General features: G+C 40.0%; 1 protein-coding gene across 7 annotated transcripts in view; it reads left to right on the top strand.

The window, feature by feature from the left end:
• The window catches only part of KANSL1L (KAT8 regulatory NSL complex subunit 1 like), a 94,704-nt gene that overhangs the window by 51,191 nt on the left and 19,989 nt on the right, over window positions 1–23,524 (top strand). For 5 of the 7 annotated variants that reach the window (XR_005227424.2, XR_006284710.1, XR_006284711.1 and 2 more), the window contains 2 exons: window positions 17,286–17,451; window positions 22,051–22,161. Coding sequence is in view for 2 of the 7 variants with exons in the window: in XM_037913037.2 (XP_037768965.1) it covers window positions 17,286–17,451; window positions 22,051–22,161 (277 nt within the window). In the remaining 5 variants the exon portion in view is untranslated. The remainder of the gene's footprint in view (window positions 1–17,285; window positions 17,452–22,050; window positions 22,162–23,524) is intronic. The other 2 variants (XR_005227425.2, XR_006284709.1) reach the window with 1 other exon arrangement.

Below are 23,524 nucleotides of genomic sequence, written 5' to 3'. Positions count from 1 at the left end.
TTAGCATTTCCATTCTAAAGTTGGATTGGCGTTGTAGGTGAGGAGGGCATTAGTGAACTAGGATTTTGGAAGGTACTGTTTTGCTCTCTTGCTAGTTTTTTGTGTGTACATATGCTTATATTAACTTGAAATTTGTTTTGATTTTTAATTACTTCCAGTAGTATGTCATCTTTAATCCCACAAATTAAATTTTATGAGCACCTCTGAAAATAGGAAATACAATGGATATGTGAAAGCTATAATGGCAGTACTGACAACCCCTTAAGGAAAAGAATAATAAACACTGTGGGTGAAATCTTGACCTCACTGAAGTCAATGGCAAAATTCCCATTGATATCAGTGAGCCAGGATTTTACCATATGAATAGATAAGCAAGCCTTTTTGAATCTGAATATGAACAGATATTCACAGATAGTGTGGTTAAGCCATTGCCAATAAGAAGTAAGATTTCAAGTTGTTATACAGTATATTCTCCTTAGATTAAGAAAAAGATCTCCACCTCTCTGCAGCAAAAAGGGCCGGATTTACAAAGGTATTTAGTAGAGCTGGTGAGAAATGCTGTGACAGAATGTTTTTTTCATAGGAGAATGCTGATTCATTGAAATCAAAATGTTTTGTGGAGGTGGCTTGATTTTGACAAAAGTCTGATGGAAAGTAGGCAGGTTTCTCTCTGAAACCTTTCTGGTTTCCTACCAGCTTGCTCATTCAGCTTCTTGGCAGCCTGGTCTTCCAGACTTCCTGCAGTTTGGCAGCCTGCCTGGAGGATTGCTTGGAACTGAGAGTCTGCAAGCTCTGGGAGTTCTAGCTCGTAAGCTTCAATGCCCCTCAGCTTCTCTGTGGTTCACCTGGCATGCTGCCATTGAGTGGAGCTTCTAGGTTCCCAGCTTCTCTGCAGCTTGCCTGAAGGGCTACTGCAGAACTGCTTCCAGGCTCCTGTTTCCCCTTCAGCCCATTGGGTACTGAGAGTGCTGGCTCCAAAGCTCAAAGTCTCCTCGCTCAGCTGGGACTCCCAGGATCTGCAGCTCTGGTGCAGCCAGTCAGGTGGACTACCATGGAGTCAGGGATCCAAAGCCTTTTCCAAATAGGAACAAAACTAAATTTTGAAATATCAAAATCCTCCATGAAACCAAGTGACCTTCCTCTGCCCATATCTAGAGTTTAAGCCTAATGATCCCAAGATAGGTGCCTAGTGGGATTTTCGGAAGTGCCATCTGTACCTTTAGGTACCTAAATACCTTTGAATATCTGGCCCAAAGTTACTACAGTGCTGACCAAAGAGGGGAAAAACCCATAGAAAACAGTAAAACTAGTAGGTATGTATGTGAACAGAAAAGTAGTGACCTAACGCTTCAGCTGCGCAGGACCAGAGGATGGGGCCACTAGGGGGTGGAAGACAAATGTGACTCTGTCTCACCTTTTCTTTCTTGGATTGTGGGACTGGCTGGGGATGGAGATGGTCCTGGCTGCATGTTAATTTGTCAGACTAGGATTTAAAGGTATGGTGTTAGGAGTTAGCTGCCATCTTTTACAGATATAGCATAGACTTCAACATGCTAAGACAGTTGAGTAAAAGACCTTCCGTGTGTGTCGTCCCCTCCCCCCCCCCCCCCCCCCCGCCACCCCATCCCTGCCACCCTTGGCTTTAACTCAGCCAGTTCATTATGTGTTAAAGGCAGTGTGCCTTGTCTACTGGGATTTTTCAAATACGTTATTTAGCGCATTACCTGCCACCTTAAATCTTAGTCTGGACAAGCCCAGATTGGCCACTGTAGTTTGCACTTGATTGTAATGGCTCCCTAGGAACCATTACGCTGGTGAGAATTGATGGAATGCAATGTGCTTTGGCAGTCCCTCCACGCCCTATGCAAGAAACCACCTATACCTACTGTGACAAAGTTCCTCCTCTACCTTGGTGGATCTTGCGCTTATTGGCGGATTTGCTTGCCTTGGAGCTTCACAGCAGCCCTCAGTTTGGCCGTTTTCATGAACCCACAGTCCAGGTCAACTCCTCCTGTGTCTGACCGGGAGTTGGGAGGTTTGGGAGGAACCCGGGCCCGCCCTGTACTCCGGGTTCCAGCCCAGGGTCCTGTGGAATGCAGCTGTTTAGAGTGCCTCCTGGAACAGCTGTGCAACAGCTACAACTCCCTGGGCTACTTCCCCTTGGCCTCCTCCCAACACCTTCTTTATCCTCACCATAGGACCTTCCTCCTGGTGTCTGATAATGCTTGTAGTCCTCCAACAGTATGCATTCTCAGCTCCTAGCACATCTTGCTCCCCGCTTCTTACCCATGCACCACAAACTGAAGTGAGCTCCTTTTTAAACCCAGGTGTCCTGATTAGCCTGCCTTAATTGATTCTAGAAGCTTCTTGATTGGCTGCAGGTGTTCTAATCAGCCTGTCTGTCTTAATTGTCTTCAGAAAGTTCCTGATTGTTCTGGAACCTTCCCTGTTACCTTACCCAGGGAAAAGGGACCTACTTAACCTGGGGCTAATATATCTGCCTTCTATTACTCTCCTGTAGCCATCTGGCCCGACCCTGTCACACTACCTATACATCTGTAGGGAGGGACCAAGAGCTGGCTGTGCAGGCTTTACACCAGCTGAAGGTTTCCCTCGCCTCCTAGGAATCCTTATGTACTCATTTAGGATGGCTTTAAGGTTCCTTTATGTCACTTCTGCAGCCCAAAGGGACCTTAATGTGGGCCAGAATCTGGCCACTTCTGGATCTCTGGATTCAGTTCCTAGTTGCCTTTTCAAAGTCCAGTTTTTAGATTAATTTGAGTTTTAGCAGTGGGCTTTTATAGATGGCAAAATGATGTGTTCATTTCTGAATCCTTTGCTTGGATGGTGTTCTCTTCATTGACTAGGCTCTGTCTCAGCACTTTTGCAGTGTTTTGCAAAAGAGGAGCCTACAGTCTGGGAAGCCCAAGGAGTTGATAATAGGATACGGAGATAGGATCCAGGTCCCAGGGGACCGTTGTCATTATCACTATTGCGCTAACTGGAAATCTTAGTAGAGGAACCAAGGATTACATGAGCCCAGAAGACTGCACTGAACTTTTGCATCTAGAGCAGTTCTCTCCAACTTGGTGTGGAGGCAAATTGAAGGAGCAACCTGGAGAAGTTAGCACAGCTGCTGCGTGTGCTGTAACTCTTGAGGAGAAAAAACATTTAAAAAAAAAAAAGAGAGATGGTGCTCCTGCACTGTCAATCTAAGGCCTTTCACAAATGTCACACTCATTAAAACGTTAAAAATGAAGGAGAAAGAAAGAAAATGCTAGGCACATAATGCCTCTGTTGGAAACGAGGGGAAAGACATCTTGCCAAGGAAGTCAGTGACAAAATCAGACTGGGCATTTTAAACATGTTCTGACAACCTAAATTAAATAGATATCAAGTCCTTGAATTAAGAGCTGTCATCAGTGTATCACTTCCTTCAAGAAATTTTATTCTTTCTGTGGCCTAGCAGCCTTTCTGTCACTTTCTCTTCGTCTTAGTCGCTACGGTTGGTTACCCGGCCATTGATGAGATTGTTCAGCGTGAAATAGAAGAACAGAGTATCAGCCCAGGCTGATTGTTCGATTAAGCAGAATTTCTAAGGATGAGGCTGCAAAATGGCCACTGGCCCTTGAGATTGACCGTTATTTTGTCAGAGAATGCAACTATCAGCTTGTCAATAGATTGCTTGATCTCGGACAGAGAAAAATGGATTTCACCTTAAAGGGATATATGAAGTTTCATGCTGGATTCTTAATTCAACTTAATAATGTGATACTGGTCTCTCTAGCAAGAAATTACCATATCCTCTTTATTTTGGATACTTATATTGCCTCTGTTACCATAGTATCTGAGCACCTCACAATCTTTAATGTATTCAGCCTGACAACATCCTTGTGAGGTAGGGAAGTACTGTCATTCTCATTTTACAGATGGGGGACTGAGGTACAGAGAGATTAAGTGATTTGCCAGAGATCACAAAAGTCTGTGAACGTGCAGGGAACCGAACCTGGGTCCCAAGCTAGCACCCTAACCAGTAGACTGTCTTCCTTCTGAGAAGTAAAAAAACTTGTCCTCCCTTTGTCCCCTTCCAGTTTTTTACTGGCTCATTTTAATAACCTTCTCCAGGATGCCATTGCCCCAGAATGGTGGTGGATGAGGTAAGGCAGTGGAGTAGTTTGACTGAGACAATTTAAAGGTGACTACATTGTCTGAAAAAAGAAAAGGAGTACTTGTGGCACCTTAGAGACTAACCAATTTAAATTAAGGTGCCACAAGTACTCCTTTTCTTTTTGCGAATACAGACTACCACAGCTGCTACTCTGAAACCTACATTGTCTGAAGTATCCTTCTAGCTAGATTTGAGATTGTATTTTGAGATAACTAATTACAGCAGATTCCACTCATTAGCAACCTCTTGGTTCCCAGCAAAAAAGTTGCTATTGTCTGAGAGCTGCCAATAAGCAAAAGGCAGATTTGTGGGGCTGCAGCCAGGGAAGAAAGCGCTGGGACATGTCCCACAAACCTTCCTGTGGTTGGTGCTCGGCACATCCCAGTGTAAACCTTCCCGTGAGGCTACAGCTAGGGAAGGAAGTGCTGGGATGCGCCGAACCCGGGTCCCTGGCGTTAGGGCAGGGCATAGCATGAAGCATGCAGGGAGAAGTACTGTGCGGCTCCGTGGGTCCACAGTACCTCGCTCCTTGTGGGAAGCCCCAGCATCCAGGCTGCAGCCCCCTCCTTATTGCTGCTCTGCCCGTAGCCTCCCCTTCCAACCTCATCTTCCAGTCCACAGCACCAGGACTCGGGCAGAAGCTCCCCTATTGGGCGGGGATGTGGGTGCCACACCCCCCTGTGCGGCAGCAGGTCCCAGGCCACATGCAGGTTTGTGGGGCTGTAGATAGAGAATGAAGCACTGGGATGTGCTGAGCACTGGCTGTGGACAGGTGTGCGGGGCTGCAGCCAAGGAAGGCAGTGCTTCCCTCATGGCTGCAGCTCTGCAAACCTGCTTGTGGCTGGGGCCTATCTTCCAAAATGTTGTTGCTAAGTGGTATGTCTATTGCCAGTAGCCGAATCCAATTAACATTAAAGTCGATGAGACAGGATTGGTTCCTAACAAAATGTTGCTGTGAAGCAAAGTTGTTAACATTGGGATTGTGGCTTAGCAGCATCCACTATATCTGACTTCCTAAATTGAGCGGATCAAGTAACTCTGGTATAATAGTTTGAACAGGTTTCAGCGTGGTAGACTGTTAGTCTGTATCAGCAAAAAGAATGAGGAGTACTTGTGGCACCTTAGAGCCTAACAAATTTATTTGCGCATAAGCTTTCGTGGGCTAAAGCCCACTTCATCAGATGCATGCAGTGGAAAATACAGTAGGAAGATATATACAGAGAACATAAAAAATGGGGGTTGCCATACCAACTGTAACGAGAGTAATTGATTAAGGTGGGCTATTATCAGCAGGAGAAAAAAAATTTTTGTAGTGATAATCAGGATATATTCCTACTGTATTTTCCACTGCATGCATCTGATGTAGTGAGCTTTAGCCCACGAAAGCTTACGCTCAGATAAATTTGTTAGTCTCTAAGGTGCCACAAGTACTCCTCGTTCTTTTAGTTTGAACAGGGTTGCTTTATTCTGTGGTCATAGGCAATTTTATGCACCCCTTTATATTGCCCCCATATGCTTGGAATAGCTTTCAGTTTCCCATTTGCCAAATGCTGCCTCTTGCCCTTCACATCCCTCCATGATCTTTTGGGAAGCTATTTTTAGTTAATCTCTGCATTGCTAAAGTTCATACTGCCTTATTCCTGAACTCTTGTCCCATTTGTCAGTTGGATTGTAAGGCCTTTGGGAGAAGGCTCATGTGTGTTGTGTTCTGTGCCGTGCTCTGTAGATTTACAGTGCTATAGAATACTCATGATAGTTCTCAGATTCTTGTGTCCCAGAATCTCTTTGGGCTTATTCCAACTCAGTGTCTCTACACTGGCCTCTGTTTTGCCAATTTCTTCTTTGCAGAAAATAGCTCCTTTTGTTTCCTCCTCCTCTACTTGATTCTGTTATCATTTGTTATTATTTAACATTTATATTGTGGTAGCACAATAAATGACACAACTTGGTAGGGTCCCTTTGTGATAGGTAGGTACTGTGCAAACATAGTAAACGACGGTCCCTGCCACAAAAATCTGTACAATTTGAAAGATGAGGCATAAGAGATGGGAGAGACTAACAGTCAGGCTATTGGAGGTTGGGGGAGAAGGGATAACAAATAAATATAATAGGACATGGGTCATCTGGCTCTATTATAACCATTTGCTGACGATTAATATCCTCAGGAGCCTGTTCATCCCTTTGGGCCAGGCTTTGCCTGTTCAGCATGACTGAGTACCGCTACTGACCTGTAGGTGAGAAGAATGGTCTCTCTTGCTCTGCAATCAGTTTTTCTCTTGATTCCTAAAGGGACTCTCTTGAAGACTCTTCTCTGATTACAGACCCTAACAAATACCAGTTTTCTGAGCATCTGTTAGACTCTGAAGCAAGATAGGTTTGTCTCTGGAAGCGTATTCATTCTATTTTTATTTCATTGTTCAAAAGACCTTACAGTATTAGAAAATTAGGCCATTTCTTGACCTCAAGAGTCAGTACATAAGCCACTTTTAGCAAACCATCTTTCAAAATAGAAGCTATGATTGTAATGCATCTGTGCAGTTCATCAAGATGATTTTTGAACAGTTATTCAACTGTAGGATCCAGGTTAGTATGTTTTAGTACATCAGAGACACAGGAAGTACAGTAGACCCTCAGAGTTATGAACACCAGAGTTACGAACTGACCAGTCAACCAGACACCTCATTTGGAATTGGAAGTACACAATCAGGCAGCGCAACAACAGAGACCCAAAAAACACTGTATAGTACAGTACTTTATTAAATGTAAACTATGGGGGAAAAAAAAGAGAGAACGTTAAAAAAAAATTGACAAGGGTAAGGAAACTGTTTCTGTGCTTATTTCATTTAAATTAAGGTGGTTAAAAGCAGCATTTTTTTTCTTCATAGTGAAGTTTCAAAGCTGTATTAAATCAGTGTTCAGGTGTAAACTTTTGAAGGAACATCCATAATGTTTTATTCAGAGTTATGAACAATCTCCATTCCCGAGGTGTTCATAACTCTGAGATTCTGCTGTACGGTGTGTTAGTCTGGAAGCTCAAGAGCTCCTGAATTCTAACTGTGACTTTGCCACTCGTTTGCTTTAACAACTGGCAAGTTATAAACTATCTCTGTATATGTATATAACAGTTTTCAAGTACATAAAAGGTTGTTACAAGGAAGAGGGAGAAAAATTGTTCTTCTTAACCCCTGAGGATAAGACAAGAAGCAATGGGCTTAAATTGCAGCAAGGGTGGTTTAGGTTGGACATTAGGAAAAACTTCCTAAGTGTCAGAGTGGTTAAGCACTGGAATAAATCTCCATCATTGGGTATTTTTAAGAGCAGGTTGGACAAACACCTGTCAGTGATGGTCTAGATAATACTTAGTCATGCCTTGAGTGCGGAGGACTGGGCTAGATGACTTCTCGAGGTCCCTTCCAGTTCTATGATTCTGTGTTTCTGCATCCACTGAATGGTGATAATAACTTACCTTGCCCACTGGTACTGAGAGCTATGTAAATGTTTATGAATTATGAGGAGAATGGAGTTATGAAACTGTGGAGAGTGGACAAGAGAGAGGTTTCAATCAGGGAGCTGTTTGTATTGCTTGGTATTATTTTAACTTTTTAAAATGATAAATATAATTTAAAAAGCCAATCTGGTAATAGGAAGAGGTTTAAATGTAAATATATTTCTAGTTATATGCAAAAGCAGAATTAAAAATAACCCCTGGAAACTAGCAGAAGAGGTTTGAATTTTTTTATTTTTTTAATTTATTTTTTAAATTAGGCAGAGGTAGAAATTTTAATTTAAACAACACAAAAAACTTTAAACGAAATTGATATCAAATTGTGCACTAGCTAACCCATTCAGCCGCAGGATCTTATCACTATAACTATTGTCCTCCTTCCTCTCCTGCTGCTTATGTCACCAATTTGTTCTTGCATCTTGTCTTAAGCCATCCAGTGGTTGTTTCTTGCAGTCTGACCCCACTTCGTAATTGTGATAGTATGCAGTCCCCTTACTTAAAAGTTCCGTAAAGCAATGGGTTGAGAGGATTGCAACTTAACAAAATGAAACTTCTCCAAAGGAGTGTTTACTTTGTGGGCAAAAAAGCACAAAGCTTTTAAATTCTAGTCTCAACTTGGCCAAATAATAAAATGTTTTCATCCTTATAGTACCATTTTCAGTTGCTCCCCTAGTTCCCATTTTGTTACTGGTTTTGACTGATATATGTTCTAGTGTTTTTTTTAGAATTTTATCTATGCTGTCTGCTGCAGTGTATGTGGCTAATAATGAAGTGGAAAAGTAATTGTTCTTGCCTTGACATTTGATTTTGGTAGCTTTTCACATAACGTCCCAGGTAAACCCACAATTCTTGCTATTTGGGTTTTTGTGTTTAATCTATCCACACTAGTAAATGTCTGTGCGCCTAATTAGAGACACAAGGTGGGTGAGGTAATATCTTTTATTGGACCAGCTTCTGCTGGTGAGAGAGAGAAGCTTTCGAGCTTACACAGAGCTTTTCTTCTTATCCGATGTTTTGCACCTTATTGGTTATTTACATCTGAATTGGTGGAGTTTTATAACTACTTCACATTCCCTTTACACAATTATTAATCACTATACAAGGTAAACAGCAGTGGAGTATCAGGCTCTGTGAATATTCCCTGCTAGGTTCTTTCCTTTTGAAGCCGCGCTTGGCTTTTCATTGTAAGGGTGAGAAGTTCTAATTTCTCCTTGTTTTAAAATTTCTCTATGTTGTGTCTCCATCTACTGGTTAAACATGACAAATTTGGTTGTCTGGACTGACTCAAAATTACAAATAATGTACTAAAGGTGAATTACCTTAGATGTCAGTAAGAGTATGAATATTTTTCTCACACAGTGGGAATAGGCATGAGCAGTAAAAATTACATCATAGCAGTGTTGTCAACTCTTGCCATTTGGATCTTGGGTATGCTGTGTCTAAAGCCCCAACAGCTGGAGTCAAGTGATTACATAAGAATCCCAGATTTAATTTCTTTTAAAATATCTCAAGATTTTTCTGGGTCCCAGCTCGTGATTTTTGAAAGCGTAGGGTTGGCATAGGGATGGCAATAGCGTTTTATGGTTATTACAGTACTTGTTATTTTTAAATGACATACACACATTACTATCTAAAACAAGTAAAGACTGCATATCTGCTCCAGTTTTAATTTATGTTTTAAGCTTTTTAGGGCAGGGAGTGTTTTAATATGCCCTGATCTTGGCTGGGTGGTCTTTGCACTACTGTAATACAAATTGTTGTTATTAATAATTATAATACATGGAGAACTTCCTGTCTAAATTAAGACAAAAACTGGAATTGACAGCAATGCAGGGAGGGGTTGGGAGAAAGGCAAGTGTTAACAGAGTATGAACATGCACTTACTTAGGCTAATGCATGTATCTTGAGGGTTCCACCGCATTTTGGTTGAAGGGGGTAGGTGAGGGAGGGGAAAAGAGAGAGAGAGAGAAATTATATATAAATATTTGTAAGGTGTTTTGAAGACTGTATTTGAATCTCCTCCAGGAAAATCTGTACCGTATTAGCCATATTGTCACTCACTTACATGAGGTACAAGATACTCACGTAGATTTCTTTGTGAATCATTATTACAATTACCTGCTTTCTCTCATTAGTTTATTCAGCCTATACATATTTAAAAGTAATCTTTCTTTAGGGCAGTAATACAGTCCAACATGTTCTTCCAGAGCTGTCTTCCATATAATGAAGTAATTTTCCTCCTTTAATTGCACTAAAAGTATTCTGTTGATCTTTTGCCTTGGTATCTCCAGATGTTGACTGCACCAGTTGTCTGTGCATAGCTTCTTGGCATAGCCAGTCTATGAAAAGCTGTGAATATAAGGAATGCTGTTGTGTTGCCAACTCTCCTGCAAACTTGTTTCAAGTAGAGCAGGGGTTCTCAAACTTCATTGGACTGCAGCCCGCTTCTGACAACAAAAATTACTGCACGACCCCAGGAGTGGGGACCGAAGCCTGAGCCTCTCCGCCCCAGGTGGGGGGGCCAAAGCCCAACCCCCACTGCCCCGGGCCGGGGGGCCAAAGCCGAAGATCAAGGGCTTCAGCCCCAGGCAGGGGGCCTGTAACCTGAGCTGTGTCACCCGGGGCTGAGGGCTTCGGACAATAGGCTTCGGCCCCGGATGGTGAGGCTCAAGCTTCCGCTTCAGCCCTGGGCTGGTGGGGCTTCAGCAAGTTTAATGCCAGCCCTGGCAACCCCATTAAAATGGCGTTGCAGTCCACTTTGGGGTCCCAACCCACAGTTTGAGAACCACTGAAGTAGAGGATCAGTTCTATTTCTACAAAAGTGCTTAGCACCTTTGTAGAAATATAAAATCTTTCTTCTTGATTAGTCTGCTGGGGAGCAGTACATTTCCTGGAGAATACAATCAGCGTTCTGTAAATACAAGTAGTAGCTGACAAAGTTTGGAACAAAAAAAACTAGTCATCAGTTTTAACAATAAAAAATCCTATTCAGAAAGAAGAAATCTATAACCCTGCAGCCCCAGTGGGTTTATGTGTTATCTAATGGGAAAATAGCGTTATCATTGGAACAGTATGTGATTTTCTGGATAGCAGTAAATCCATCTAAAGCAAACTTTTGTGGAGATAGCTATGTTGGCCAACCAATCAGGCCAGGCAGGGTTTCTCAGCAATAAGGATCTGGCATGGTCCTTTTCAGATTCCTGCAGCAAAGAATTTATTGTGTTATTTCCTTCCAATAGTTTCTTGACCATAAATCTGCTCCTTTAATTTCTACCTGATAGAATTTTTTCAAAATGTGTCAGCACAATTACAAAAGTCTTTCCTTTGTCTTATTTAACTGATCAGTGATGAAGCACAAAACTTCCATGTTCAATTGATATTTTTAAAAAATTAAAAATAAAAGGTCTGTTTCAGGCAAAACACACAACTCCCATTGAATAGAAGTACAGTCTCTCTAACTGTCAGTGTATTATAATACGGCTCAGGTTGGAAAGAAAATCTTAGTCTGTGTCTGTGAGGGAATGGATGGCCCACGAAAATGGTAACAGTTATAAAACCTTTTCTGACCTTAGACCAGAAATTTTAATTTGGACAGGTTGGCTTATAAGTAAAAGTGGTTATCATCTGATAGCTGTTTTGTGAAATAAGTTCATAGTCTCAGTCCAGGTCCTTGTCAAACTTGTCTATATCAGAAAACCCACCATTCCAGTTGGTATCCTTGTTGGTAGTCTTAGTAAAGAGGCCATAGACAGACTGATTCCCTCTCACCCTTTTAGGGCGGCTTGCACTGCAATTGGCTGTAGTCTGCCTGTCATGTGAATAAACAGAAGACCTCTGTCTCCAGCATTTACAATCTGTCTAAGATAGTTTGAGTTTATGGGTCCATACATTTTAGTGCTATCCAGAGACTGAGAATTGTTTTTAATTATTAGTATCTTTACTGTAAAAGAACTGTGTTAAACTTACTCTAGCTACATGATTTTGTGTGGTCCTCCAGTGAGGCACAGAAGAGAGATATTGAAAATTACCCCAGTTGGGTGTTTGATAAAAGTCCTCAGTTAGTAGCCTGAGTGTATATAGTCTTGCAGGCAATGTTATAGGAAGGCTCTATGGATTTGACATTGTGGGACAACACAGGAAAATCCACCCCAGATTTTATTCGTAACTAATAATGTAGTGTATATTATTATCTCTAGGTATATTAGTGGCATTCTAACACATTATGTAGATAGTGGTATGCATACATAGCAAGCACTGAGCTAATAATATTCATATTTAGGAGCATTCCAAACACTTTTCTCCATGCCTGGCCAGTTACATTGTTTTTCCCTGGAGTCGTCTTTTGCAATAGCTGGAGGTAAAATGTTTTAGGTCTTCAGTTGACAAATGTGTCACCACACATGTAGTGCATAGTTTCAGAGAGCTAAATTTGACTTGTAATAATAAAATCAGAATACTTGCAGTTTAGAAACAGCTAAATGAGTTTAGTTTGTTAGATTAAACATTCAGTACCTCATACAACATGAAAAGTTTGTGTATTTATCCTGTATGCACTTCTGTCATTTATTAAATAAATGAGGAACTCCGCTTGGAGGAGAGGCCAACAGACAGACAAATGATCCGATCGTGACACTAGGCTCTATTATTAAAGCAAAAAATGTATAATGAACAAATCAATGACAATTCACCAAAAAGTCCACTTAAACTCTGCCTATATGAATGCATAAATCAGTCCTGACAAAAAAGACAGAAAAACAATTCTTGCAATTTGTTTGGTGCTTAATTGGGGCTGCTAGCATCCCATTTTGAAATGTGGCAACTTCGCAACAGGATAATTTGTCAGTTCCATATCAAAGTCCCTGATTTCTAGCTGACTACTGATTGCTTATGTGTAGGCTTTAATCTGGATATCTGTAGTGAGTAGGCATCCTCTTCCTTCAGATTTTCAACTAGATTTTCATTTTGGATTGCATCTCTGAGGAAGCGTTTTCTTTTCAGCTGTGTCCAGGCTCCTCACAAGCATAATCTCAAGCAGACCTGCCATCTAGTATATGGAGTTTATTTGAGGTAACTCCATTGACTCATTGGATTGACTCCAGATTTACATTGGTGTAACTGAGAGCTGAATTTTGGCCAATTGGTTGTAACCACAGAGCTCAGTGCTATTTTATTACATTTAGGCTCACTTCCAAGAATTGCTCAGAAACGTCTTAGCACATTTCGCTGTTGGATTTTTTTGTTTCATATACTGATTCTGATTAGTATTCACTTCAGAATTTCAAAACTTGAAATGCAAAAGATTGTGCACTAAATTTATGTCGCTCTTCCTTGTAATAAGCTTTCTTCCCTTTCTTAATATAACTGGCATTTAAGCAACATTGTTCAGTTTATAATCCTCCCAGAACAAAGGCAGTAATCTTACTTGCTGAATGATTCATCATCAGTTTATCACACTAACAAGCTACAAATAATCTTGTTGGCTCTGGATGTGTTTTGAATTTGGGAATAGTTTCTGCTTGCCCTTTCTGATTTCTTCTGCAGCAGAGTCAAACAGTGCTGAAGATAAATTGTTGGATGAGTAGATTAGAATTCATGGGTAATGTTTAGAGAATTGGCTTTTCCTTTGGGTGTACTTTCCCCTTGTAGTTTAAAATAAAATAAACTTCTGATACTTGTCTTGTCATTCTATAAGCATCTTCTTTAGTTTTCATAGACTCTGAAGAACAGAAAAAAATTGTGTTCCTTCTAAATACACTGTATCTCCTTATAATTAACACAATCATGTACTCTTGTTATTAAATTTATACTAGGAATGACATTATACCTCAGATTTCATAGGCACTTTCAAGGGAGAAAAAAAAGGGCGGGGGGGGGGGGATAAGTTTAGAGATAGGCAAGCTCTTTGGGGGAGAAGCTGATAAAGAAATTGAGTTTCCATGGATGTTTTCTCTATAAAAGATTGCTGTAGATATCTCTCTTCTAAGGCCATTTAGATTCTTTATGGAGAATGTCCCAAGGTTTTATGAACCACTTGTCAATTGTTGGAGCTCTGTATTCAGTGTGGATAATGGATAGAGCTGGTCAATACTCCGAATTTTCATTGTGTGGGAAATTTTTTTGTAATTTCCTTTTGTCCTGAATTGTAACGGAAAAGTCAAAATTTCCCATTGAATGAAAATTCCCCCCAAAGTTATTTCAGAAATATTGAAACATTATCAAAAAGTTTCATTTTGATAGTGTTGACGCGCTTTTTTTTGAACCTTATCAATACAGTTAAAATGCTTCAATGAAAGTTTGAAACAAACCACTTAGGTAATTTCTCATCAAAAATTTCAACAGAATCAATAAGTTCCTGCAAGACATTTCTGTTTTAGTTAAATCAGCCTTTTCCAACAGAAAACTGTTCTGTCAGAAATTTTTCAACCAGCTGTAATAGCAGACATTCCTAACAGTGCAAGGTCAGATTCTTCTCAGCTCTTCATTGTTTGTAGTAACCTTCTTAGGAGTTTGAAAATAAAATCTCTCTTCCTAGCAGATATTCTTCTTTTGCATGTGTTGATCATTATTTTCTCTTGAATTACAAATTGGCTAATATAGGGTTGTTTGTTTTTCTTACTTCCTTGTTTGTGTACAATTACATTGAAAGATCTGAACACTAATTTGGGAATAGAGTCTCTTTAGTTGACTTACTGCAGAGAACATGAGCAAAAACATAAAAATCCTTTAGCCACTGCTTGTAAATTTAATTACAATTTTTAACTAGATTTAGAATTGAAACGATATTTCTGACCACACTGCATGCATTTCAAAGTAGGTGAAAAAGCAGACTTAACTAACTTCACAATATGTCCTAAATAAGGTTGGGGAACAAACTGATTTAAAAGCAGGAAATTCAAAGTCAAGACTGAAACTCTAGATTTTAAAGATGTCAGCCTTATCTGTGTATTTTCTGGGGTTTGTTTCCGCCCAATGATTAATGGTTAAAGAAAAATAGATCTCAAGTGAAAGTTTTGTAATTTACCAGAAAGATTTGATTGATTTCTCATTGGAGTCATTTAGGTTTCTCAAGTAAATAGGCTGATACAGCAGTTTGAAAAATACATATCCAAGAGATTGTATTGGCTTTTTAGAAAGGTACTAGTCTCTAAAGGAAACACAGACTATAACTATGCTACAGAGGCTATGTTAGCATAGTTATGTCGGCATAGCCCTCTACAGTAGAGGTGACATACTTCAGTGGCAGTTTTTCTGCTAGTGTGGAAATACTACCTCCCCGAATGATATTAGCTATGCCTACAGAAGCACTTTTCTATCAGCACAGCTGCCTCTACACTAGGGGGTTTGTCAACATAGCTAGGTCACTAGGAGGTGTGTTTTTTTCACACCCCTGACTGATACAGCTATGTTGGTATAAGCTGTAAGTACGGAGCAGGTCACTTATTTTTGTGCAGTTTTAAAAATAAAAGTCAAAGTGGCTTCCTGTGAGCCATTCAAGTTTGCTTATGGTGTTCAGAAATGTGTTACTTCTTTCTGTCTGTCTGTCTGTCTGTCTGTCTTCAAGGACCACCCTTAGTAAGATTTGTGAAATGTCCAAACAAAGACCCCAATCCTGCCAACACTTAATGTGCATGCTTAATTTTAAACATATGAATAGTCCCACTGACTTCAATGGGACTGCTCATGTTTAAAGTTGAACATGGATGCACATGGCTGGAGGAACCTGGCTATAATCATAAATTATATTTTACCAGAAAAAATATCATAATGACTTCCTTTGAACAAACCTGCAAAATGTAATCCCAAGCAATCAGAGATCCCCCTCTGCTCTAAAACCCTACCATGCACTATGCTGATTAGTGTAGAAGTCCCTATGATCAATACTGGAGTAGGGAATCTGTTAATGGAGAGAAAAGAAAAACATTTTTATTTAATACTGAGTGGTCTCCAAACATTTTACTTTACTCCTTAAATAAGAATATTGGAGTCACTTATAAGAACCATTGTTGGAGGTGGGGGGAAGGAAATGGATTTATTTTACGCTATAGATAGAATCAGTGCTTCACCACTGATGAATGAGAGTGTTGATGTCATCAGCAGAATGCATGTTGGAACGTCTCATAAGGCAGGAAGCAGGGAGTTTTTATGGGGACTGCTACTTTCTGAATCTAGGAAGAAGGGGAAGTTAAAATTACAGATGTACCCTTTTTTGTTCATTTGGTCATCTGACACGTGTCAACAAAGTCAGGCTATTTGTTTGTCATTCACATCACGAAGATACTTGTTAAGAAAACAAAGAATTCATATATGCCCATTACTGCTATTGATTATTAAGGCGAAGTCATAATGCACGGGAAGGGAAATAGTCCTATTTAAATAAGCTGCTGTTGCAGGAGGCCATAAAGTATCCATACTGTTCCTGTTCCCCTCCCTTCCCTCTCATGCAATGTTCTCCTGAAGGACAGACTTTATTGTCTGGAATGTTAAAATTGCTAAGAGCCATTTTGGACAACTTGAAAATGGAGAGTGTGTGAAACTTTCAACTAGTGAGGAGAAAGACAGAAACTTCAGCTTTTGTATCTGTTAGTACTGTTCATGTCATTTTCAGCATTGTATTTTATATGAAATGTTTTTATGAAGCATAGACATCTCTTGTAGTTAAGTTGTCTTCCTCTGCCACTGCTCCCAGGTCCTTTGAAGTGTTGGCCTATGAGACATCCTATCAGATTCAAGATCTTCATCCTTGCTTTCAAAGCTCAGTATAATCTTTCCCCCTTTGCTCTCATTTCTTCCTGCTTTCAGCATATAGTTTTGCATCATCCAGTTATCTTCTTGTTTGTCAAAACCTCCGCCCCCTGTCATCTTCTTTCAGATCACTCCTCCCAGAAATTCCTTCTACATTCTCCTCTTCATTACTCCCCACTGCATCTCTTTCCTGCATTATTCCCATGTATTGTGTTGGGTTTTTTTTTTGTTTGTTTGTGCTATCTATCTTAGATTGTAGTTTCTATGAGGCAGAAACTTTGCTTTCCTCTGTGGGACTTTATGTAAATGTATGGCATGCTCAAATCAATTTTTAATGTTGTTAACTTTATGTATGATTGGGTTTCTGTGTAAGAGTTCAATAATGTATGGAGATGTACAGGTACCAAGCTGAGTGAAAGATGTCTAGTTTGGTATTATAATGGCAAAAATATTTTCTTTGTATGTACCGATCTTGTTTGTTGTGCCTGACTAGAAAATTAACTGGAATACTGGCTTTTTTGTTTCTTGTTCATAGGGAGTACCACATTTTTCGTATTGGTTGGGGACAATTACCTTCTGACTTGGAAACTACTTTGGAAATAAAATGCTGCTACTCTATATTCTTTCCTAGCTCCAAATGAAGCAAATGAATTTTTCATTCAGATATGGTATACACAGTCCACAGTCACTTTTCCAGACAGTAGATATTTATCACTTCTATGCGAATCGAAGTTTATGTGAGAACACTTCTGATTTACATAGCATTGAGTCGTTACTCTCACTAAAATATCTATCGCTTTGGCCCAGTTTTAGAAAGTGAAAAAAGGGAAAATGAACATTTCAGATGATGTTTCTGTAATATCCTTGCAGGCTTTGCTGTCTAAAGATGCCTCGTTTCCATATAATACACAGATGCCTTGCATGGCTCCAGCCTCCATTTGGAGCAGTTCTGAGCATGGTGCAACATCCAGAATAGTACAACAACATATATCGGAGGTGGACTCCTCTCTTCATCCTGTGTTATCATTCCCCTCAGGTAAGACATCCAATTCCCCAACAGAACAGGCAGTTGTATTGTAAAAATCCTAAAATTTATGGTCTGACTTAATTTTTATAAATGTTTAAAGCTTTGGCTATGAACGAACCTCTTAAAAGAAATACTTCTTGCTTGTTTATTACTTGCCAAAAGGTGCTCTGACAAATGCCCTTAGTATAATTTAAAGGGACGTGGTCAACTTAAAATTTCATCCTGCTTTCTAAAATATTGCATCTATTATAGATGCGTGTAGCAATTAAGATAATTACAACTGAAAAACACTAGAGGGAAAAATATTTTTCTCCTTTTTTAGTTCATTTATTTTGTACGCTTGATAGCATTTAGTGTTTAATTATTTCTCTTGCACAGCTGGTCAATTCACCTTGTTGGTTATGTAGGTCTTTCATGCAATGACAGATGAGATATGTTTCTTTTAAAAAATGTAAGACAGACTTGATTGTAAAAGCAAAAAAACTCATTGGGGGATCTTGGACATGTGCAGAGCTTAAAACTAATTTTTAATGTTTTTAATTGAGTAGGTTTCAGGTGATGAGGTCCCTTTAAGATAAATGTATGAAATACTGATATTGTAAATGCAACATTTTAAGTTGGTGTAGAAAAAATCAGTCAGGAAATTCAAAGCTGGTGTGCTCTGACAGGGACACTAATTCAATTGCATTGCTCATTAAAGTATATGTAATGCTATATATTTAACACTTAAACCAGGAGAATTGAAGTAAAAAAATACTACATATCTGCAATGTGGCCAAGGTAATGTTGATGTTAGAAATGGTATTACTTCAGAAATTGCCTCTGTATATTCCCATATGAAGAATATGCATTGTGGCATCAAAGAAATCCATGACCCTTCAAGAAAACAAAGCCTATTGAAATCACAAGTACCTTCTCTTGGAACTGAATGTTTGGGGCTGAGCCTGTCAAAAGGGCCATGCAGTTCCAGCCATCTCATTTCCTTTTGTTTACATGGCTAGCTTTGGTCACAGGCCTTTCATTCCATGTCCAAAGAGCTTTACTTGTTTTGCTTTTTTCTCAAGTGTTTTTTTTTCTGGTGGTTCTGTAGTTAAGTTTTTTTAATTTTTTGAATGTTCTAGGAGTTCAGAGACTTTCTTTAAAATGAATGTTTTACTGGCCTTTCTGCACTGTTGTGCAGAAAAACATCTTTGACCCTGACTTAGCACTACAAGTGTCATGGCTGATTTGACTCTGGTTACACCCAATCTATCTGTGGGTCTCTGAGTGTGCATCATGCCCCTTCGAGTTCCTGGAGATGGATTTATATTCTCACTGCTTTAATTTGGCCTGGAAACTTCTCCAGCCGAAAGGAAAGGTGCTTCTAGACCAAAACGAGCCAGTGCAGGGACTCTGTTGGTGTTGAGGGCTCCCCAAGCACAGACGCTTGAACGTGAGGCTGGGAGCTCCTTGGGTCTGTCCCTGAGACCTCCCAGTCCAGGACCATTCTTTCCAGAGTGAGGCTCATTCTCTTCCATTTTAAGAATAAGATTGAATTAAATTAAAATGCTGAGGAATCTTATGCTTTTGAGGACTGTGCACCACCCTACTAAAGATGAGAAGACAACGTCATGGACATGGGGAATGTATTAGGGAGTCTTAGTTCTGTCAGTGTTTGGTTCTGAAAGTCTCTCTAGCCCTTCCTGTATTCCTGACCTCTAGAGCGGATGCTTCTAATGATAGACCAGCTCCCTGAAGAGCATAAGAAGATAGAAAAGAGCATTTGTCTCAAACTGAAAAGCTTCCCTTTTTTAAGAAGATGATCTGTTCAGCATAAAAATAGAGAAAATGAAGGACATTTGATTACTACAAGGCCACTGGGGCTTACTCAGCCTGAACAGACAAAGAGGGATGGATGTTGCATTATACTCATTCTGATACCAAAGACAACACCTTTCTTCTGAGGACTTTCTTCTCTCCTTTCCAGAAATTTCAGCCTCCCCCATCATGAGACAGAATGAAGAAAAGCACTTAAACAGAGGCTAGGCTACAGTATCTGCTGTATGTACACCTTCTGTATCTGGCAGGCCTCACATCTGAAGTATTGCCAGGAGCTTATTTTGTCTACTTTCCTGGCCCTCCTTCTTTGGGGACCGTTTGATTTATGTCCTAGCAGCATATAGTGGAAATACAATGGATCACTGCATGCTTGAGATTATACAGTTCAGCTGTGTGGCCTAATTCTCCTCTGTGTTGCCTCCCAAGTCCATTTATATATCCCTTTTCAGAGATCTCTCTCATAAGACACTGCTCAGAGCAGAGGTGGATTCCGTCTTAAGAATGGGAGCCCTTAAAAAAGTTGCTTAACAGAACAGAAGGCAAGGAGAAGGTGGTGATGGTCTTTTCCCATTTTGTAGGCAACCAAATAAGATAATGCAGTTGGACTGGCTTACCAAAAGATATTTGCTTTTGGATAGGTAACAGTCATTGCTATACGGAGTCTTGTCCTCAGCAAATCTACAGCAACATAGATATTTACCAAATATTTGTCAGTGGCTGCAGGATACCTTAGGCATATAGACATCCATGTATATGTGTACTAGACAACTGGCAGTTTCAGGCTTGCATGGAACAAATCTTGAAGGAGAATCTGAACGTGGTATGTGCTGATTGTGCCCAGAGCCTGTGAATAAACTGGAGGAGATATCCTTATCCTTTTAAGTACAGTGTGGGAGTACATATTCACAATCTCTAAGACATCCAGGTGATCCTCTCACCTTCTCTCCCTCTTCACCCCCCAAAACAAGCAGAGAAGATAGTCATAATAGTTCTAAGATTAAAAATATATATAAAATCAGGTATATTTCTAGGGTAAAAAACCAAACCTTTCTGGCATTTTTATACTACATAAAGAAGCAGAAAATGTACAGGCCCAATTAAAAAAAAATCTTTTGCAGGTCCCCATTAATCCTGTGACAAAGAACTTACTTAGATCAGTACCAATTACTGAAATAAGCTGTTCTTTTTGGTTAGCAAAAATTGTTTGTAGAAAGATTTTTGTATTTGCAGATCTCCAAGACACTTGAGATTAAGATGGTATGTAAATGTTGGAAAATTATTGTCCAGCCTTTGGCCCTTAAAATTAGTCTCATTTTTCTTCTTGATTTCCCAGCTGCCAAATTTACCTCCCTTGACTCTTTACCTTCCTTTATTCCAAGCATAAAAAGTCTTCATTCCTCTCTTTGCTCCCTTTTTATAAATTTGTTTCCTGAGGGGCTTTTCAAACAGAGACCTGTTTTGTACGTCCTTCTGCCTTTTTACGATGGCTAAATTCCCAAGCACTTGAGATACTTTGTAGACTAAGTCTCCCCCAGGAAGCAAGTCAGAGTTCCCTGTTGCCTTCTTTGTTAGAGACAGAAATAGGGCACCTACCTTGAAATTACCGCAAGGCATTCAGCAATAACAGTTTTCAAAAATACCAAATAATTCTATACAGATGGCTAGCTTGAGGCTTTTGCAGATCACAAAATAAAAGTGCAACGTGTGCTCTCCATAGCACTGACTTTTTGAGCACCAGTGGGTGCAGATGCGGCCATACATCCACACCATATTCTCGAGGGCTTGTCTACACATGGAGATGTTCTGGAATAGCTATTCCCGAATAACTTCTTGTGTGGACAGTCTTATTCTGGAATAAGAGTACCTACGCATGGAATTATTCAGGAATAGCTGTTGTGCTTTAAATTAATCTGATTTAACTTTCAATGCTAAACAAGCTGTCAGAGCATTGGAGTGCTTTGGGTCATGTTAGCCTACGATTCCCTCACCTTCTGGCTTGTTTCTTTATGGCTTTGTCTTCACTGCTAAAATCAGGTAGGGTGGGTTCTTTTTTGTTTTGTTTTTTTTTTACAGTGGGATAATTGGTGTGCTTAAGATTCTAATGCAGACCAAGCACCTGTAATTTTTACTGCTGCAGGGTGGCTAGGTGAGGTCAGCCACAGGCAGGGGGCACAGTGTTGATGTCACTTGTCTACCGCACAGTAAAAATTACAGGTGCCTGGTCTCCACTAGGATTTCACAGGGGCATAGCTAATGCATGTTAGTTATCCCACTGTTAAAAACAAACACACACTTTTTTGGCAGGGAAGACACATTCTGTGTGGACAGAGATGAAAGATTGTCAGGAATAACTTCACATAAGAGTCCATGTCTGCATCTTTCACTTCTTACTTTCTGAGTCTCTCTCCCCACTCCCTCCAGCCATTCGTCCCGCATATTCATGACTGGGTGTGCCAGAGAGCTAATATTTCAGTTCTCCAAAAATGTCTCTGTTGCTGCTGCTCATAGTCAAGCTTCACTTTTGTCCTTTTTTAAATACATCCCCTTGGCCCCTCTCCAGTTTCGCTATCTGAAGACATTGTCCAGCATGTGCAGCCAGTCAGCTATGTCAGGGCTGCCCCACCATCACTCTTTGTGAGCTTGTGGGCTCGAGCCAGCAATGCTGTTTGTACAGAATATAACACAGACTGTATAAATAGATTTTCCAGAAATGTAATACCAATGTATAACTCCTGGGTCTACAGCTGGCTGACTGTCTCAGATGTATATATCTCTTCCTTTGTTTTATAGATATTCCTCTTCATATATATTTTGAAACATTGTTGAAGGAGGACAAGATCAAAGGAGATCCTGCTGACACCTCAGCACTAGGGGTAGAGTTTAAAATGTCTCCATCCAGTGGTATGTGATGCAAAATATTTTAATGAGTACAAGATTTCTTTTTTAGCTAGTTTCTCAGCACTTTCTTTTTGTATTACTGGATGCTGCCTTAAATATTGTTTAGTGTTTTTAGATGGGCAGGGATCATGCTTTTACTCACTACATGGCTAGCATCCACAACAGAGCTTACAATCGGAACAGATCACAAGACTAGTTATTGGGGAGAATAACAAGCAATGGAGTTAGGAGGAGGTAATGAGGAATCGAGGGAGAAACTCATCCTACTCACCTAGATTCCAAATAGCTGGGTTTTATGTGGGAGAAGTGTGAAGGGAATGGGGAGGTAAAATCTTCTATCCTGCAACCTGTACAGGGTTTGAGGCTGCTGCACAGTTCTCCCTTCTTGTTATTTCTAATTATGAGCTGGAATAACAGGTGTAATTCCTCCTGATAGTTGGGTGTGAGCACCATTGGACCTGCATAAACACACCTGGTTCTCCTTTTCTTTGGCCTTCTGCACCAGTTCCCAAGAATTCGTGAGGGGGCTACCCAAGAGATTGAAATGGTCCACCCAGTGTTGGAAAGTGGCCAAAGCTGTAATGCCACCAGGCCCATATGTTTCCATCCAATATATTGTATTTATGAGAATATAAAACCAACCAGTGCCAAAAGGTGTTTCACACCAGTATGCTGTTGACTCATCTAATTCACTAAATCCTTGCTAAGCAAATTATGTAGAAACTACTTGGAAATAACCCATAGTCCTGTTGCTGATTGCTCTCATTAAGAGGTGCTGCTTGCTGCAGTCAGAATGAGCTCAGAAACTTCATAACAAACCCCTCCAAATGGTCGCTGCGGGCTTATTTAAACACTGTTTTTGTAACGCTATAACTATATTGGTTTAGAAACTGGGCAAGGTAGTACAGTCCCCTAACACTGATGCCTTTTACCAGTATGAAGGTGTGTATAGAGATATAGCATATTCTTATTAACTTATTCCTGAATGGGAATAAGCTAATGCTGATATAAGCACCTTCATACAAGTATAACTGTGTCCACACTGAGTATTGCTTTAACTATATCAACTTTTAACCTGATACAATTACAGCAGAACAAAAATAAGGGGTATGGACCATCCCCAGAATCCTTGCACTACTTGGAGATGTCAGTGTGCTGGAAGAGTTAAAAATGAAGGCATTGATACAGTAAAGTACTTAAATGCATAAGTGAAGTCAATGGGACTGTTTAAGTACCTTGTTGAATCAGGGCATGACTAATTATTTTAAGTGAGTTTGTCTGTTACTTAAAGCTATTGATTTTTCCTTCTTTTACTATGTAAACAATTTCTTTGGTTAATCAGCTGGTCAGCTGCCTAGTAGTTATT

This window comes from Chelonia mydas, chromosome 11 (assembly GCF_015237465.2).
Source record: "Chelonia mydas isolate rCheMyd1 chromosome 11, rCheMyd1.pri.v2, whole genome shotgun sequence".
Taxonomy (NCBI): Eukaryota; Metazoa; Chordata; order Testudines; family Cheloniidae; genus Chelonia; species Chelonia mydas.
This window is presented reverse-complemented; position numbering and strand designations above follow the sequence as displayed.